This window comes from Anopheles nili, chromosome X (assembly GCF_943737925.1).
Source record: "Anopheles nili chromosome X, idAnoNiliSN_F5_01, whole genome shotgun sequence".
Taxonomy (NCBI): Eukaryota; Metazoa; Arthropoda; class Insecta; order Diptera; family Culicidae; genus Anopheles; species Anopheles nili.
The window spans coordinates 2,486,500-2,506,416 of NC_071293.1; the positions used below are offsets into that span (position 1 = coordinate 2,486,500).

The 19,917-nt window shown below is 43.8% G+C and overlaps 2 protein-coding genes across 2 annotated transcripts in view; both read left to right on the plus strand.

Moving 5' to 3' along the window:
• The first annotated feature begins 5,540 nt into the window (after positions 1-5,540).
• Positions 5,541-6,668, plus strand: LOC128728420 (BTB/POZ domain-containing protein 3-like). Its single transcript, XM_053822043.1, has 2 exons — positions 5,541-6,167; positions 6,645-6,668. Exons 1-2 carry the CDS (start codon positions 5,541-5,543, stop codon positions 6,666-6,668), a joined length of 651 nt encoding a protein of 216 aa, XP_053678018.1.
• Positions 6,669-11,823: 5,155 nt separating this feature from the next.
• The window catches only part of LOC128728421 (protein lap4-like), a 36,268-nt gene continuing 28,174 nt past the window's right edge, over positions 11,824-19,917 (plus strand). Inside the window, exon 1 of the mRNA XM_053822044.1 lies at positions 11,824-11,985. Coding sequence (XP_053678019.1) covers positions 11,824-11,985 — 162 coding nt within the window. The remainder of the gene's footprint in view (positions 11,986-19,917) is intronic.

Genomic DNA, 19,917 nt, shown 5'->3' on the forward strand with positions numbered 1-19,917 from the left:
ATATATATATATATATATATATATATATATATATATATATATATATATATATATATATATATATATATATATATATATATATAAAATTAAACCGATCCTCGATTTTATAGCAGTTTAGGGTTCTTGATAAATTCATTTCCAATTGTTTATGGCATTTCATTGTCATGAATTATACAAGTCCAGCTATAATAATCTTACCTCTTGTAAATGTTTGTTCCTTCGTCCCAGTCCTGTTTAACCAATTTAAAACATTTGTACTATTCCATTAAATTTAATAAATTCAACATTATATAAAAGTAATATACATTTATATATGAATATATTTATATATGTATACATATTTATATTTATATATTATATATATATATATATATATATATATATATATATATATATATATATATATATATATATATATATATATATATATATATATATATATATACATATTTATATATATATATATATATATATATATATATATATATATATATATATATATATATATATATATATATATATATATATATATATATTATACATATATAAATATATTTATTCATATATAAATGTACATTAGTTATATATTTGTTGAATTTATTAAATTTAATGGAGTAGTACAAATGTTTTAAATTGGTTAAACAGGACTGGGACGAAGGAACAAACATTTACAAATGGTAAGATTATTATAGCTGGACTTGTATAATTCATGACAATGAACTGCCATAAACAATATGAAATGAATTTTACAAGAACCCTAAACTGCCATAAAATCGAGGATCGGTTTTATTTTTTCGTTGATCGTGACAACGCTAAGACGCAAAAAGTCAATTGCAAGAAATCTAACACATAATTTTCCAGCAATTCGAAGCAGACGCTTATTTTCTACAATTTAAGGTTGAACAGATATTGGAAACAAGGTGAGTTAAATTAAACATTTAAGCGGTGAGTGTTTTTCCCTTATCAAGGCCATAGCATATTTATTATCATTATTTCTGCAGTAGCAGAAACGAAATACAGCACTGTGCCTAGCTTTTGCCATCATACACGCATGTAGAAAGGATTGTGGTGATAAATGTGCAGTGCTCAAAGATTCAACGATTCATAGGGCGTGTGTTACAAGTGGGGTTTTAACGTATACGTACTTTTCAATCCAATATTGGCAAACAGATTTACAAATCAATTTGCTTAGGCTTAGGATGCTTATTTCACAAAGCATATTTTCATTATACTTTTAACTACAATTACCAACATGTTTCATTGCTGTTCCCTAATTCAGATGACCAACCAACCGGAGTTCTTCAGCTACGGCGTCAACGATACTATATCGACGCGTCGCGAGGCCCTTGTAAATAATCAATTTTCTTCCGACGTTACGTTCCTTGTCGGACCCGAGAAAAAACGAATCTACGGACACAAAATGTTCCTCACTGTAGCCTCCGAGTATTTCTATGCTATGTTTTATGACAGCAATCCGGATAACAATGAATATATTGTCGAGGATGTCGATCCGGACGTGTTTTTGGTGATCTTGCGTTTTATATATTCAAAGACTGTGGCACTCACTCTCGACAATGTTCGGAATATTTTTGACTTTTCCAAGAAGTGCCAGTTAACCGAGCTGTTAAAGGTTATAGAAAAGTTTCTGTTCGATGAGATCCTGATCGCAACTACACTTAGAATTTTCCAAGATAACGCACATTATGGCTTCTCTCCAATAGACCAGGCCTGCCTAAACAACATCAGTAAAAATGCCTCATTATTTTTTAAACACAAAGATTTCACTACTATCGACATAGGTAGGCTGTACAAGATTTTTCACATGAATGAAATAAACTGCACCAATGAACAGTTGCAAAAGGCGCTTCAAACCTGGCATGCAGCCAACAGCGACAGTGATGTGAGCGAGCTGCAGATGCTTTTGCTGAATATTGAAAGACGATACCCCTGTGACAAGATAATGCTTTTTGGAAAAATTAGTTTTGATACCCGCAATGAAACCACGACTATAGTCCAGATAACATCCAATAACTTCGTATCAGTATTCGGTTTCGGATTGAAATTTAAGTCCAAGTTTAATACGATCGATATACATATTAAAATATTCGATGAGGACGGCATTATTGCCGAAAACGATTTGGAGTTTGTCAACCACCATTATTTTTCCGTTCAATCCACAGATATCTTTTTCAATGAAGTCAAATTTTTTCCGTTATCTAAATATCGAATCGTGATCAAATCATCATCTACAATGAAGAATGTTGTTATCCATGAGCCTCAAATTTGTCACGAAGATATAAACGTGAAATTCCGTTATTTACATACTGACAAGACTTATAAAGAAGCTTCTATCATCTCTTGTATCTACTGTGAGGAGTTTGACTTGTTTTAAACACGGTTAGAGGAAACGGCTACAAAAGCACGATTTAATTGAAGAACTATATGTTATTATGTTTAATTCGGCCGCTTGTAACACTTAGTCGTACTCCGCTCCAGATGGTAGCGTATTATAGCTCTTGGAATTCAGTGTAATGCATCATTTGTTTTTGAACACCCATACTAAAAATAAGTTGAAATATTAATAAGACATTTATTTTTTGTCTACGTTGAATGAGTTTTCAGCTCAACTGATCTATTTTTTTACTTACTTGCCGACACATGAAAACATTGTATTTAATATTTTCTGTTTCAACTTATCATACCATCGTTATTTGAAACTGTAAGAATGAAAAAATCAGAAATATTGTTCATTGCAACAAATTAATTCACCCATACTTATTAAACTACACTACTCTGTCAAATCGTGCAGCACCAATACTGAGTTTGAAAACTATTTTACTTGTTCCATTACATTTAAGAGCTTATCCAATATTCGGAGAGGACTTGTTCCGTTACGTTTAAGAGCTTATCCAATATTCCTTTAAGAGCTTATCCAATAAAATTGAAAATATATTAGACTAAGTTAAAAGTATATTTTTTTCTCAGTTCTCGGTTTGCAAGTGCCATGAGGTGTGCTCATTCTAGCCTATATCAGAGCTTTGTCCCTCCTGAAGTTAAAAGAGGATTTCATTCATGCATCAAACAAATCAAATCAACACGGACTAATAGCCAAACATCTAAAACCAAATGGAAAGTTTTACCGAGTTTTAACCTTTCGTCTTATGCGAGATCAGATATAGAGTTTTGAAGGTAACACAGCTGAATCCACACGAGCGAGGTTTTCTCTGTTTGTTCATACTATGGGAGCAATAATTCGAAAATAAAATATATATTACTTCATTCTTATTATACATTCTATTTCTACGATGTGGTGTAGCCACTTCAATGTAGGGTGTTCAAAATACGGCCTGAGACCTGATGTGGGGGACAACGATAGCTGTCTTGTCAAAATCAACTTGTGCACTTATTGATCCCAGATCTTGATTTTTCATCGTATACGAAATTATCGGAAATGGAAACTAGCATTATTTATTGTAATGACGGTATTGTGTGTATATCCCAGAATAAAAAATTTTCTTACCGATTCAGCCTTCTGGTCATCGATTCTAGCCTCTTGGCATGCAGTACTGCCCATTTGTTCCGAAAGTGGTTCATTTCAGGTGCAATGTTGAGCCTCTTCGTCACCTTTGGTTGAAAACTTCCCGATCCGCCAATCTGTAACGGGGCCAGAGCATGAAGCTGAATGTTCTAGCTTTAGAAGCAGATGAAGATAAAGTAGTGTTTCGAGATGATTGTCGCTATTGAGCTTTGCACAGACGTCCTCTGGGTGGGCATTATTCTTTTCCAAAGCGATGGTGCAATTAATCCGCAAAAAGCGTCATCAGCTTCCAAGTGAATCGTCCAAACATCCGGAGAACAGCAAGACAGCTAGACACAGCCTGGAGCTGTGTTTATTGCGTTGGTTTGCCGCCAGATGTAGGTGCGTGGATACAAGCAACGCAGATGCATGCGCATGCGTGTAACGCACGGAAAAAAGCAAGCGTAAGTGATATTTGCGACGCGTATTCGGAGAGAAAGACTCTGGGAGTACGCACACTAACAAATACCAAAGATGAGTTCTTCTTCTTTTTCATGCAGTAGCAATTGGCTGATTCAAAAACTTGATTTGAGTACATGCGCTAGGGGGGTTTATATATATATATATATATATATATATATATATATATATATATATATATATATATATATATATATATATATATATATGCGTATATAAATACATATATATTTATTTATATTTATATATATATCTATAAATCTTGATATATATTTTTCTTTATTTCGATATATTTTTTTATGGCGGATGATTGAAAATATTTCGCAAATATTATTGACGTATGCTAAAAGATTCTCGATGATTTATTTTGTTGGTTTGTTATTTTTTAATAATACAAACTACTAACCGTAAACTAACATCAATGTTAATTATCCATTCTCGAAATGTTAAAAATAAATTTTCGTGATCGATTGAAATACATATATATATATATATATATATATATATATATATATATATATATATATATATATATATATATATATATATATATATATATATATATATATATATATATATATATATATATATATATATATATATATATATTTATATATATATATATATATATATATATATATATATATATATATATATATATATATATATATATATATATATATATAATAAATATATATATATATATATATATATATATATATATATATATATATATATATATATATATATATATATATATATATATATATATATATATATATATATATATATATATATATATATATATATATATATATATATATATTATATAAATGTTCAATAGTAATATATTTGTTGGATTTATTAAATTTAATGGAGTAGTACAAATGTTTTAAATTGGTTAAACAGGACTGGGACGAAGGAAGAAACATTTACAAATGGTAAGATTATTATAGCTGGACTTGTATAATTCATGACAATGAACTGCTATAAACAATTTGAAATGAATTTTACAAGAACCCTAAACTGCCATAAAATCCAGGATCGGTTTTATTTCATCGTTGATCGTGACAACACTTAGACGCAAAAAGGGAATGGCCAGAAATCTAACACATAATTTTCCAGCAATTCGAAGCAGACGCTTATTTTCTACAATTTAAGGTTGAACAGATATTGGAAACAAGGTGAGTTAAATTAAACATTTAAGTGGTGAGTGTTTTTCCCTTATCAAGGCCATAGCATGTTTATTATCATTGTTTCTGCAGTAGCAGAAACGAAATACAGCATTGTGCCTAGCTTTTGCCATCATACACGCATGTAGAAAGGATTGTGGTGATAAATGTGCAGTGCTCAAAGATTCAACGATTCATAGGGCGTGTGTTACAAGTGGGGTTTTAACGTATACGTACTTTTCAATCCAATATTGGCAAACAGATTTACAAATCAATTTGCTTAGGCTTAGGATGCTTATTTCGCAAAGCATATTTTCATTATACTTTTAACTACAATTACCAACATGTTTCATTGCTGTTCCCTAATTCAGATGACCAACCGACCGGAGTTCTTCAGCTACGGCGCCAACGATACTATATCGTCGCGTCAACAGGCCCTTGTAAATAATCAATTTTCTTCCGACGTTACGTTCCTTGTCGGACCCGAGAAAAAACGAATCTACGGACACAAAATGTTCCTCACTGTAGCCTCCCAGTACTTCTATCTTATGTTTTATGGCAGCCTTAACAATCCGGATAACAATGAATATATTGTTGAGGGTGTCGAACCGGATGTGTTCGAGGAAGTCTTGCGTTACATGTATTCAAAGACTGTGGCACTCACTCTCGACAATGTTCGGAATATTTTTGACTTTTCCAAGAAGTGCCAGTTAACCGAGCTGTTGCAGACCATAGAAAAGTTTCTACGCAATGAGATTAACAGAGCAACTACACTTAGAATTTTCCAAGATAACGCACATTACGGCTACTCCGCAATAGACCAGGCCTGCCTAAACAATATCAGAAAAAATACTTCATGCTACTTGAACAACGAAGATTTCACTAATATCAACATGGATAGGCTGAACAAAATTCTTCACATGAATGAAATAAACTGCACCACTGAACAGTTGCAAAAGGCGCTTGAAACCTGGCACGCAGCCAACAGCGACAGTGATGTAAGCGAGCTGCGGATGCTTTTGCGGGTTAGTAATAGACGATACCCCTGTGACAAGATAATGCTTTTTGGAAAAGTTAACTTTGATTCCCGTGATGAAACCACGTCTACAGTCCAAATAACATCCAAAGAGTGCGTAACAATATTCGGTTTCGGATTGAAATTTATTTCCGATATTGATACGATCAGGCTACATATTGAAATATACAATGAGGACGACATTCAGATTGCCTTAAAAAAATTCGAGTTTGTCAACAAACAGAAGTTAACCGTTCAATCTACAGATATCTTTTTCAGTGCAGTCAAATTTGTTCCGTTATCAAAATATCGCATCGTGATCAGATCATCTACAATGAGGAAAGTTCTTACTAATGAGCCTAAAACTTATCACGATGCAATAAAAGCGAAATTCCGTCATTTACATACTGACATGACATTTAAAGATGCTTCTATCATCTCTTACATCTACTGTGAGCAGTTCAACTTGTTTGAAATACGGTAAGAGGAAACGGCTACAAAAGCACGATTTAATTGAAGAACTATATGTTATTATGTTAAATTCGGCCGCTTGTAACACTTAGTCGTACTCCGCTCCAGATGGTAGCGTATTATAGCTCTTGGAATTCAGTGTAATGCATCATTTGTTTTTGAACACCCATACTAAAAATAAGTTGAAATATTAATAAGACATTTATTTTTTGTCTACGTTGAATGAGTTTTCAGCTCAACTGATCTATTTTTTTACTTACTTGCCGACACATGAAAACATTGTATTTAATATTTTCTGTTTCAACTTATCATACCATCGTTATTTGAAACTGTAAGAATGAAAAAATCAGAAATATTGTTCATTGCAACAAATTAATTCACCCATACTTATTAAACTACACTACTCTGTCAAATCGTGCAGCACCAATACTGAGTTTGAAAACTATTTTACTTGTTCCATTACATTTAAGAGCTTATCCAATATTCGGAGAGGACTTGTTCCGTTACGTTTAAGAGCTTATCCAATATTCCTTTAAGAGCTTATCCAATAAAATTGAAAATATATTAGACTAAGTTAAAAGTATATTTTTTTCTCAGTTCTCGGTTTGCAAGTGCCATGAGGTGTGCTCATTCTAGCCTATATCAGAGCTTTGTCCCTCCTGAAGTTAAAAGAGGATTTCATTCATGCATCAAACAAATCAAATCAACACGGACTAATAGCCAAACATCTAAAACCAAATGGAAAGTTTTACCGAGTTTTAACCTTTCGTCTTATGCGAGATCAGATATAGAGTTTTGAAGGTAACACAGCTGAATCCACACGAGCGAGGTTTTCTCTGTTTGTTCATACTATGGGAGCAATAATTCGAAAATAAAATATATATTACTTCATTCTTATTATACATTCTATTTCTACGATGTGGTGTAGCCACTTCAATGTAGGGTGTTCAAAATACGGCCTGAGACCTGATGTGGGGGACAACGATAGCTGTCTTGCAAAATCAACTTGTGCACTTATTGATCCCAGATCTTGATTTTTCATCGTATACGAAATTATCGGAAATGGAAACTAGCATTATATATTGTAATGACGGTATTGTGTGTATATCCCAGAATAAAAAATTTTCTTACCGATTCAGCCTTCTGGTCATCGATTCTAGCCTCTTGGCATGCAGTACTGCTCATTTGTTCCGAAAGTGGTTCATTTCAGGTGCAATGTTGAGCCTCTTCGTCACCTTTGGTTGAAAACTTCCCAATCCGCCAATCTGTAACGGGGCCAGAGCATGAAGCTGAATGTTCTAGCTTTAGAAGCAGATGAAGATAAAGTAGTGTTTCGAGATGATTGTCGCTATTGAGCTTTGCACAGACGTCCTCTGGGTGGGCATTATTCTTTTCCAAAGCGATGGTGCAATTAATCCGCAAAAAGCGTCATCAGCTTCCAAGTGAATCGTCCAAACATCCGGAGAACAGCAAGACAGCTAGACACAGCCTGGAGCTGTGTTTATTGCGTTGGTTTGCCGCCAGATGTAGGTGCGTGGATACAAGCAACGCAGATGCATGCGCATGCGTGTAACGCACGGAAAAAAGCAAGCGTAAGTGATATTTGCGACGCGTATTCGGAGAGAAAGACTCTGGGAGTACGCACACTAACAAATACCAAAGATGAGTTCTTCTTCTTTTTCATGCAGTAACAATTGGCTGATTCATAAACTTGATTTGAGTACCTGCGCTTGGGTGATACACATTCCCTATGCAGCAAACGGTTCCATCCATAACACACACTACTACATAGGCGTCGGTGGAAACGTTCGCTCCAGATTGCAGGGCTAATTGTCATAACAAAGGTTTCGGTTGCAGCTCCTTGGGCTGGTACCGTCGATTGAAAATTATATCTAGCTTGATGTTTTGTATTATACTTTACCTGTTTACTAACTGCAGAAATCGTAAAAGGAGTATGAATTTGAAAAGAAACTAAGACTAAGCCTATAATAGAAAACTCTATTGTATGATAACTGAGAAGCATTGTAAACTAATATGGTGGTGAGAGAAATGTCACTGCTACACGTTATCATACAGCTCTTTCAAGAACCACAACATAATTGATCTAAAATGTCAAAACTCAGGTGATGGATGCTCTAATTTCTCTTCAAATCATATCCTTGATGATGGCAATCTCGCTTGCCTTTTGGTCGTGCACACGCTTCTGATGTGAAACGCACATCTCTCATTGCCGAAATTTACTTGGTCGTTGGAAATGACATCAATATGACGTTAGGAGTTTTCGGGTTGCTACGATTTTGCACCTTTCTATGATCACTCTTTATCTCGTGCCGTTTAAACGGGCCTTAACAGAACCCAAGCGGGCTGTAGCTTGGGTGCACTCAAATTGACGACAATGCACTCGATACACACCCAGCCAGCAGTCACTCATGACGCATCGCACGCACACTCCCACTCTCCTTCACGATGAGCCGCACCCAGCACACTCCACACTAGTGCGTGACACTGTCATCCATTTCTTAATGATGTTGTATCTTACAATCAGCTTCCTGCAGACAAACCAGAGTCCACTGCAGAGAGCCTTCCAGTGTGTTTCAGCAACAGGCGCCGATACACGACACAAAACGGCCATTTCACGCACGGCCAACGCGAGTATCCCACACTAGTGTGCTCGTTGTAGCCTCGCCGTAACTCAGAGTGACCAGCCCGGTCGGGTGCCTGCCAAACCGCGGACCGGAATCCACTCCATTCATATCACTCACGCCCTGCGTGCTGGGGCGCTCGTGCAGTGAGTCGTGAAGTTTCAACAGGGTGTGTAATCGGAGCCAGTCTCGAACGTACGCACCGCACTCCGGACGCTGGTGAGGTTCTACTTCCGGTACGCACTTCCCCCGTGAACCGTGGCCACCATTCCGCTTACGAGGTGCTTCCCTGTGACCCCGCTGGAGGGCGTGTGTGAGCAACAGTGCCAGTGCGTCCCTTGTTTCCAGCCTCCCTTCTCGGGGGGAAGGAATGCGAACATCGCCCTCGTTCTTTAACTTACACGCACCCCGACGGCTTGTGCATCGCCGCGGCCCTAGCTACGCGCGTGTGTTTCTCTACCAGTGCGTGTGCAAGTGCTTGTGCGTGCGTGCCTGTGCGCGTGTGTGTGTGTTTGTGTATAGCTGGATGAACGGAAGAGCCAAACGAAGAAGAACAGCCATAGTGGGCGGTTTTGTGGGTTCGGTGAAACGCGCTAGAGTTGGACAGGTTCTGGAGCCGGGAGCCCCACAGAAGCCCTTCTGCACCAACCGTGTGGGTGTGTAGGGCATATCAGGAGAAGATCAAAGCAGGGAGAGAGCCGTCATTCTCGGCACGCACCACGAGACGGGCTGTTGCTTAGCGAGAGCCTACGTGCGTACGCATACATGTGTACGTTCGCACGCGCGTGCCTCTGCTGGCGCGCGCGCGTGTGTATGTGTGTGTGTGTGTGTGTGGTGGTAGCGACTCGGTTTCCACCTTTTTGTTGCTCATCCGTTGTTTGCCGATTGTCTTTTTTGTCGGTGTATTCTCCGTCCAACTCGCTGTTCGTCCTTTTTCTTTTTCACTGGTGTCGGCGAAAGTTGCCCAAGTAGAAAGAACCCATCGTCCTGCAACCTTCAACCACAGCCCTTCCGCAAGCAACCAAAACCAGCAACCAAATGAGAAAGAACAAAAGAAGAATAAAACAAGCGCAGAACAACGCTCTTCCATCAACCATTGCAGTTTACTCCTTCCCAACATGGCCCAACAACCTGGCTATCGGGGGAAGGGGAGGACTGAGAGGACAACCTTCGTCCTTCGTCCTACGTCCTTCATCCCTTCGACATTGCAAATGAAGCTCTGTAACTATTCCAACAAACGCTGGCAACGATATCTCTGCTTTCGAGCGGACATTCTTGACAACACACTCTCGCTCACACACACGCGCGCGTGGTGCAATTTAGCTGCAGGCCCTACGGGTGGAACACGGACGGAAAAGTCAACCCCAACAATAGGACGCCACCCGTTCGAGAGCCCTTCTCCGTTGGGAGGCCCTTGCTTTCTTTTCCTCTGTCCGACCGCTGGGTGGTGCGTTTTTTATTTGCGCGCCTGTGTTTATGAGTGTGTGCGTGTGTGCATGTGGTGTGTATCTTTTGTTTGTTTGCAAGCGAGAAAGAAGAAGCAAAAGCGCCGCGAAATATCGTGGGAAAAGCTGCAGGCGGCTGGCCCTTCCACCCACTTCGTCCAAGCTCTGCTCGTTGACAACACAATTTTGCAACTATCAACCCGGGCTGGTAACCCTGCTGGAGCCTGCGAGCCGTCGTTCTGTGATTTGAATAATTAAGGACCCGTTGGTGCGGTCTCGTTGCATTTTTTAAAAATGTTTTTGCTCCCAGCAAACGTTTGCTCGTCCTTACAACCTTCTCGGTCCCATCGTATTTATCCTTTTCGCTCCCTTTCTTACCAGGTGTTCGCTTGTTCGTTTATGCATTGCGTTTGGAAGGTCCGCGTGATCCTCGCGAAGCTAGAAGGCGCGTCCCATTCGCTGCTGCTGCTGCTGCTACTGTGTTTATGTGAAGTGCGTGTAGGCTTTGTTAGTGTGTGTATGTGTGTGTGCGTGCGCGTGTGCGTTGGTGCTTTTTTTTCTGTTCTTCGAGAAGTGCATCCGACGGACTTGGCAGCATCCGTCAGGCACGCATGATCGCTGCGTGTCCGATTGGTTGCGTACGGAAGCGGTGGTTGCGTGCGTGAGCAGCCTGAAAACGTAAACAACCAGATCATCTGTCAGATCGGCTAGTTCGAGGTGAAACCGTCCCGTTTGGTCATTTCTGCCCAATGCGACCCGATCGAATCGGCCGGGTGTTGCAGCACGATCAACCACATCAATCCGCACGCTAAACGCTCTTATCCGGCAAGATCGGGCACATCCTAAATTTGCCACACAGCTCCCCAACCGCTGGGTGTAGCTCGTCGGGACAGTCGCAAGGACGAGAGAGAGAGAGTGTTTTGACAAATAGTGAAAGCTAGCGCCTGCCTGCCCAAAATACGATCGCTGGATCGGTGAGAACTACCGTGACGACGACGACCAAGACGACGACGACGACGACGACGACGGTGGCGAACGCGTCCTTTGTCTCAACGCACCCGCCCCGACAACCGCCGCCAGGATGTTCAAGTATATACCGATGTTCAAGGGATGCAACCGGCAGATCGAGTACGTCGACAATCGGCACTCGTCGCTGCCGAATGTGCCGGAGGAGATCTTCCGCTACTCCAACAGCCTGGAGGAGCTGTTGCTCGACGCGAACCACATCCGCGATCTGCCCAAGGTAGGTGTGCCTGCGCGTGTTCTATCGCAAACCTTCATCAGCCCTTTTTTAACCACCCGATCAGTTCCGCACACTCACGAGAGTGTGCATCGAATCGAAGGAGTTACACACGCGCCCTGCTTGCGACCTGGCTGGCATCCGCTTATCTCAACACACTGCCGTCCTCGGAGAAGCACGTGTGTGTGTGTGGCTTATCGAAACACATTTGCGATTTTGCTTTCCCGATTTGTTGCCGTAAAGGTGGGAAGGGCGCGCATGCCCGCTTTATCAATGGAAGAATGCAGAAGAAGCAACAAAGAGGAACCGAAGACGGGCAGGCTTAGCGCAGACGTTTCGGAACAAAAAGGGCCACCCTTTTTGCGAATGGCGTGAGGCGCCGGTTTGTGGAAAAATGTTCACCTACTCGCTTTGTGAACAAAAGGTGTACGATACGTACGAGAGACGGTTACGTTCTCTTTCCCTCGTTCGTTACCGCGCATCGTGTCCATTCGGTGGAGTACATTGATCCCGTAGGGTTTTGCCTACCCTTTGATCGGCGTTTCTTTCTCGTCTACTCCATTCGTCAATTCGTCCCCCTTTCGTCAACGACGGTGGCATTTAAACGGCCTGACGCGACCAGCTGACTGGTTTTTTTTGTCATTCACCATTCGTGCTTCACTATTGAAGCATCATAGCAGACCTGGTCTAACAGAAGAAGCAGAATGCGAGCTGGCCAACAGTTGTTTTCCCGAAACCGATCGACCATTGCAAAGCCGCTCGTTTTTTTTCTTTCTTTTTTTGACCATGGCGCCGTGTTTATCCGTTGGTCGCGCTTTGCTCACGTCAAACACTTCCACGACTTGTATATGTGGCGCTAGTGCCTAGAGGGAGGCAATACGAGGGACCATAAACATAACAATAATAATAACAATAAAAGCAACATCCGTGCTGCGGTAAATTCCCACCAAAATCAACACTCGCCCAGGGCCGCGCGATCGTTGGACCGCTTTTGGTCCCACTGGCCCTCTTGCTGGCGTGTCATTCGTGTTTTCTTTCGCTTCACTGTAGCTTCTTTTGTTTTTCTTTTTTGTGTTTTTTGGTTGCTTCGAGCGGCATGTGTCCCGCGAAGAAACACTCCCGATTTCGCGGTTTTTGGCTCCAACCGTGGAGTGGAATGTTCCGATACGGTGGTGTGAAAGGGACACCCCATCGTAGTGCCTCTCGTTCTGAGTCATAAAAAAAGCACAACGAAAGCAGGAAAATGCGGCTACGATCGCGGTGATGGAAGAGAACAGGGGGGACCGAGCGAAAGAGGAAGGCGACGATCGCGCGGATGGAAAAGAAAAAGAGAGATAGATCGAAAGAGATCGTGGAAAAAAGGGTGATCGAGAGAAAGCACACGAGCGAGAGAGCAAGAGAGTGCGATCGTTTCCGCAAGAGTGTTCCATTGAATTTCATATTTTCTCCAGCGGCAGCCGCTTGACAGTCGCGGGCGCTGTTTTGGGGGTGGTGAGGGTGCAGGGAGACCCGTTTTCTAACCCACCCCTCCCATCACCCACCACCCACCACCCCATGACCAACCATTTGAGCCTCAACGACCGCGATGACGATGACGATGACGACACCGTACGTGTTCTCTAGTAGTCTTTTTTTTTCTCCTGTATTTTTCTTTCAACCCCCTTTCCATTGGTGTGCGTGAGTGCGTCTGGTTTCGTTCCGTGGCGTGTTACCTTTCCACGCCCTTACGCGGTTCGACGTTCGCTGGAAACGGTAAAAAATGTCCGTTGCCACCGTGTAAAAAAAAATGCTGCTGCCACCTCGGCTTCGATCATTTAGATCGTCTGCTTTACAATCCGTGGCTCATCTCCGAGTGCCTCGCTCCGTTGTGTTAGTGTACATGCCCAGGTTGATGAGCTGCTGGAACACCTCCCGCACGTGATGTTGGTTGATGGAAATTTGGCAAACCCCGGGAAAGTATGTCCCCTAGCGATCGAGCGACGAGAAGCTAGCTGTTTGGCATTGTTCCGGAGATCGCATCAGGTCCTAGAAGCGGGAATATGCGTCCCGATCCGCGATCAACCCAGCTCGAATTGAGGCCATTCGATGGAGCATGAAATGTATACAGGTTGGGCAAACAAATATAAGCCTGCAGTTTTCTTTCCCATCGTGCATGCAAAACCAAGCTAGACGATCGATTTGGCCCTGTTACTCTGTTCGCTTGTGGCACATTTCAAGGATCATGAAATAGACTCATTTGGTTATGTATGCCATCAGTTTTTATACCGCTATTAGGTGTGTCGCTACGATTACTACAACATTTTATATCGGTTCGTTACGTCAGGTGTCTGTTTACAGGCCCGAGTGTACGGAGCCACATGCTAAATGCCGGCCCTACGTGGTTTATTACGCCTCATCTGTCGCTAACTAACGTCTTGAACCGTATCCAAAGTAACCGCAGATGAAACGACGCTGAGGAGTCCGGAACAATGCAATTACTTGGGCATGATGTGCACATTTAAAGTAAATTGTTTTTTCCGCTTTTCCAACAATGCATGTGGTTGCATTCTGGACACGCGATTTTCGCTACTCTCTCACAAGAGTTTGTAAAGTAACGTCATGGATCAGCTCGTTGCAAACGGCTCTTAAATATCAGCGCCACTTTAGCTGGTAGCATACGAAAAGAGCGGAAATTCTGCCGCATTCCTGTGGCTTAAATGAGGACACCGTTTTGGACGGATGCACCAATGCGATCTAGCGAACCCATTGTGCGGCGTCTCTACCCATCCACGATGCGCTTGTGTGTATGTGTGTGTGCCGGGAAGCCATAGAAACGACGCGTAGAGAAATCAGTTTTCCACCTTCAACCAACTCCCGGTGGCGTTCTTTCTCCCATCGCCTGTTTGCTCCGTTCCGGTCAAGTACACCCGCCACAAGTAACGCGAGTGTTTCCAGAGTCCGGTCTCATTGTCTGACAACCGCGTGTCTGTGTGTGTGCGGGCGAGAGAGAGAAAGAGAGAGTGAGATAGAATGAGGGATACAAAGTACAGTCGCGTTTCCGAATATCATTGATGGCTAGTGCGATCAGTTGATCGTACTCGGGTGATCGTACATTGCGCCTGCACTACTACTGCTTCTGCAATGGACATGGAAGTTGGCGCTAATCGTGCTTGATGTACTGTTCCGACAGGCTGTGACAACCAAACAGGCTTGTCCGGTTACGTACTGCAGCATGTCACGTCAATTACTAGCCCTATTTCACGCATACAGTGTAAGAGGACGCGAACCGCCTACCAGCGAGGATTGGCTGTGATTTATCGCTCAACACCGGCAACACTTGGGTTGGATAGGTGAAGATGTCAGTCCGCTTCTTGGGAGAGGCTCAAACCCTTAACCTTAGCGCAACACCGCAACAATGATGGATCGACATCGAACGTAACGATTTCGACATCCACTTTGCGTTGGTTTGTTTGACTCGAGGAACTTCACGCAAAGATATGCGATGAGGTCTTTAGGCACGTATTCAGGTAGGCTGTGGAGCGGGTCTACTTCAAATGTCAAGCTAACGTGATCTAACGATGTCATTCAACGCTAATCAGTGTGTAAATAGTGCTAGGGCTGGAAATTTCCAGTACTGTTTGGAAAGGTATCAAACTGTGGATCAACTACTCCTCGGCACGCGCTGATAAGCTAGATAACCTAGAAGAACGCATAGTCTCCGCTTTCCCAGGCAGGCGTTGGTTACAATTACAATTTGTTGAAGTCAATCTGTTGAATCTGAGGTATTATCTGGAGGTCTTCAGCACACTTTTGAGGTTGTAATCATTTGGAAGACTTCCTCAACCTACATGAAAATGGCGTCTCTCTCGAATCTTCATCTCGTGCTACTGGACGAGATGCCAAGGTCTATGTTCCGGACTCTCCTGTAAGCGAGCAGAAGTTGAACATCGAAGCTCGAAAATGGGCGTTCAAATTATTACTGGAACATGCGTTTCTAGCCTTCACTCTTCTTACCAGATTTGCGTATCGAGTCCTTCTCCCTAGGGTGCTTCAAGTCCTCCCTCTCTCACTCTCTCCCTCCCCCCACTCCATCTCCCTTTGTGTACTCCTCCCATAGGAAAGTTGTTTCCGCCGGAGCAATAAATCAATATATTGATGGGCGATAAAAATTGCATGTTTTCCCCTGGTTCGCGGGACTCCCTTTCGCACGCATGCCTCGTGTGTTCTAATCGCTCCTGCAGGGTGAGTCCCTTACCTGTGGGTGGGTGGGCCAGGTGGGAAAGGGCCGCACTAACGCGGTAAAGCGCAGTAAAACGCTCATAATTGCATCGACGCGCTTGAGCCCACGTTCGGGTGCTCTGTTTCGCAAGCGAAGGCAAACAAACAAAAGCCCACCCACCCGTCCACCCGTTCACCCTTCACCCTGTAAAGCCTATCCCTACGTTGGCAGTGGGCCAAAAATAAAACCCACCCACTCACCCACCTACTGGGTCGTCCTTATTTCGCGTTCTTCCGCGGCCTCGGGCACTTGTTGGAGCACTTTCGCCCATTTGTGTCCTGGTCAGGAAAGGTAGGAGTGTGGGACAAGCGAAGGGAAGAGTGCGAAGGGGGGCCCACAACCCACGGTGAAGTGACTCTTGCGTGGACGTACCAGGACAGGACAATTCGCAAGGATATGTGCCGAGGCCAAATCCCGGAAGCCATTTAAGCCTTTGCGAGATGTGGGGTGGGTGGGAAGAGCTAGGGCTAGCGCTAGGGCTCGGGTTAGTATCAATCCAATTCGAAATGAGCATGCTCCCCGCTCTCATCCCCCTCCTCCTCCTCCTCCACCGTCTCCTACCCATGCTCACCGTAGCATCGCCCACTCGACCTGTCAGGACGAAACTGGGCCCTTTTTCATTGTCCTGGGTTGCTGAGAGAAAACTAATAATAACAGCGCACCGTTTCGCTGTTTTCCCTTTTTTCTCTCCCCATCTTCCACTCCCCCCCCCCTCTCCTCTTCTCACACATACCCACCAACCACACGTTCGCTTTTCTCCGTTGCCAGGACCCAAGGGAGGACCTTCATTCTTTCCGCTTCGTTCCCTTCCGGTCGCCATGCAATTTGGAGTCATTCGTGTATGTGCGCGGGTGTGGGAGGGAAAGGGGTTACTTCCCGTGACCCGATTCCGGCCACCGGCGGTCCCGTGGATCCGGATTTGGGCTTTTCCACCCCAAAAATAAGCGAGAAAGGGCTTGGCCTACATAATCCGCGTTGTAACGTTGGCTTACAGGGCTTCCGGAGGATGGCAAGGATCTCGTTGCATCCCCGCTTCCACCCTTCCTCCCACCAAGGGCATCGATTGGTTTTTCCACCCACCATTCCCTCACCCCCACGGTGTTCCATCGCAAAATGCAGCTTGTACGGGTGTTGGAGGAGCGAAACAAGAGAATGATGAGGAAAACACACCCACACGGACACTCGGGGCCTGTGCACCGAAAACCATTAACCTCTCAGGCTTCCCTCGCACCCACTCGCCCACCTCATCCTTCTCGTCCTCGTCCTGAGGGGATGAAACGCCTCCGTGGGTGGGCGCCATTTCCGTTCCACAGGAGGCGGGTGGAGAGGGAGCGGAGAGGGAGTGAGGGTGAGCGTATGTTTCCTGTTGCTCTTCCTCGGCAGCTGCACTTTCGCATGGAGCCACTACCCTTCCTTCAACTCTCCTCCCCGCTTCCGCACGCTCGAGGCGAGTTGGAGCCGATTTTTCCGAGCGACCCAAGTGGGTGGGGCGAGCGGGAGGAGGAGGATGGAAAAACATTTAATTGAATTGGAAATGTTTGAATGCGGGGTGAGGAGATGGGGTCGGGTGAAGTGTTGCTGCGCTTCGCAGCACGGATTGTTTGGTTCCGGCGTTCTCACCGCAGGGGAAGGAGGTGGAAGTGGAATGGTTTACTCTTCCCTTTCCCGAGCATCCCTCCAACACAATTGCAACTGCATTTGAATGCAGTTTGTTTGGTTTTCCTGCCATTCTTCGTGTTGCAAACACGCCGCCTCCATCGGGGCCGCATTGTGTTTGTATCGTTGTTGTAGTTGTTTTTTTTGCTCATTTACTTCAGGGAAGGGAGGTGGGGTGAAGAAGAGGAGGGGGAAGGGTGGGGAAGGTGCAGGAGTACCGCCTGCAGCCAGCCGGTCGTCGGTTGTGGTTAATTTCGCGCGGTCTCAATCGAAACGGGCACACGAAATCAGCTTCCTTTGTGAGCTTTGGAAAAACCCGGCACCATTGGGAACGAATTTTTCCAACCCCATTTTCCCGGTGGGCACCGTCAACCTGCAGAACCAATGGCTAACCCAAAGTCGACGGTTCTGTGACAAATTGAGCCCACCGAATTGGGTCGCTTCGTGGATTCGTGTTTGAAAAAAAAGTCCACCGCGGAAAATGGTCTCTTGCGGGGAGAAAACCTCGACGCTCGACGGCTGCACGTTTCGAGTTAGAGCTCTTTGGAAAATGGAGCTGCTTCGCCTGATGCCACGCGCACAGATCGCAGCTCGCAGCTCGCTTCCTTTTATTGCACCGGAAACAGCCGGCAAAGGAAGCTTAAAACGCATTATCGAAGCAAATTCCATCACGAACACGAGACGATCCAGCGCAAACAATCGGACGTGCTTGGCCTTGGGTTTTGCTTGTGATTGCATTCGTTATCACGTCATCGGTTCCTTGCACTATGCTTCCATGCTGCAAAAAAAGGAAAGGAGGTTAGGTTTTGCTTGCTGCTCGAAGATGTCGAAGTTCACGGGCACAAAACGCGAGCTCATAATTCCACGGCTAGTGCTCGAATAATGAAGCGTAAAATGCGTTAATAAACTCGCTCAATCGCTCGTGCCGCTGATAAATGGGAAAATGTACCTTTTATGGGGGCGTGGTGGGGGTGGTGGTGGAGGGAGAAGGTTGCTTTTCTTTTATTAACACCGTTAATGTAATGCAAAATGTCGCCCAATGGCTTTATTGGCGTTTCATTGCGTTTCACGCAACGATCAAACGAATCCGTCCAGCTTTCCCTGGTTTTCATTTAATGAAATGAGGGAGCAAAAAAATGGGGCTCCCTCTCATTCAACTCCCAACCCCCCCCCCCTCCCACCCACCATTCGCCATTGGAAACATTGTTTGCTCTTTCGTTCCGGGCGCAAATGGCGGCGACATTTCCCAGGCGGACCTTCGGCGCCGAATGCCGGAGTGTTATTATAAAGAGAATGCGTCAGTGCATTTTCCGATCTGGGTGGGATTTTTGTTCGTTGTTGTATGCTTCCACCCTCGCTCATCTCGTTCCCTTCCCGCTGCCCGCGCGCTCCATGTGTACGCACTTGTGCCGGTTCGCATCCACTCCGGGCTGGAATCAATTCACATTAATTTAATTTTAGCTATGATGGCTCGACGCGCTTCCTATTAGCACAGCTGGCCGCAGGCTGTTTCGCTCATTTACTGGCCATCCGGAAAATCATTCCACCCTCTCAAACCCCTCTCCAACCCACCCGTCGGCCACACATTCGTTCGCTGCGAAAAACTTCACTCCAGGAGTTTTGTTTCGCCTGCGCTTACCTATTTTGGCCGGGAAAATGCCCCCGGCGTTTGGGGGAAAAAAGCGTACACCGAACCAGGATGAGCTGCTGGCGTTGTGTACGTATGTGTGGGTGTGTGAGTGTTTTCATTCCCCGGAAAAATGGGGTGCGATTGACAACAGCCAAACGAGCTAACGCAGTTTTGATCCAATTAGCGAGTCTGTGGCGGAGTCAATGTCGCTGCTAAATGGAGGAAATTGAGCCCGGAAAATGCCCCACCGGCTCAGCATCCGTATCACTTTGCATACTCGTTTCCTGCCTCTCTCTCCCTCTCTCTCACTCCCCCTTGTCTGTCTGTGTCATCCGTGGGCGGTTGCAATGTAATTTAATTATTTTACATCATTTCACCGGAATCGGCAGCC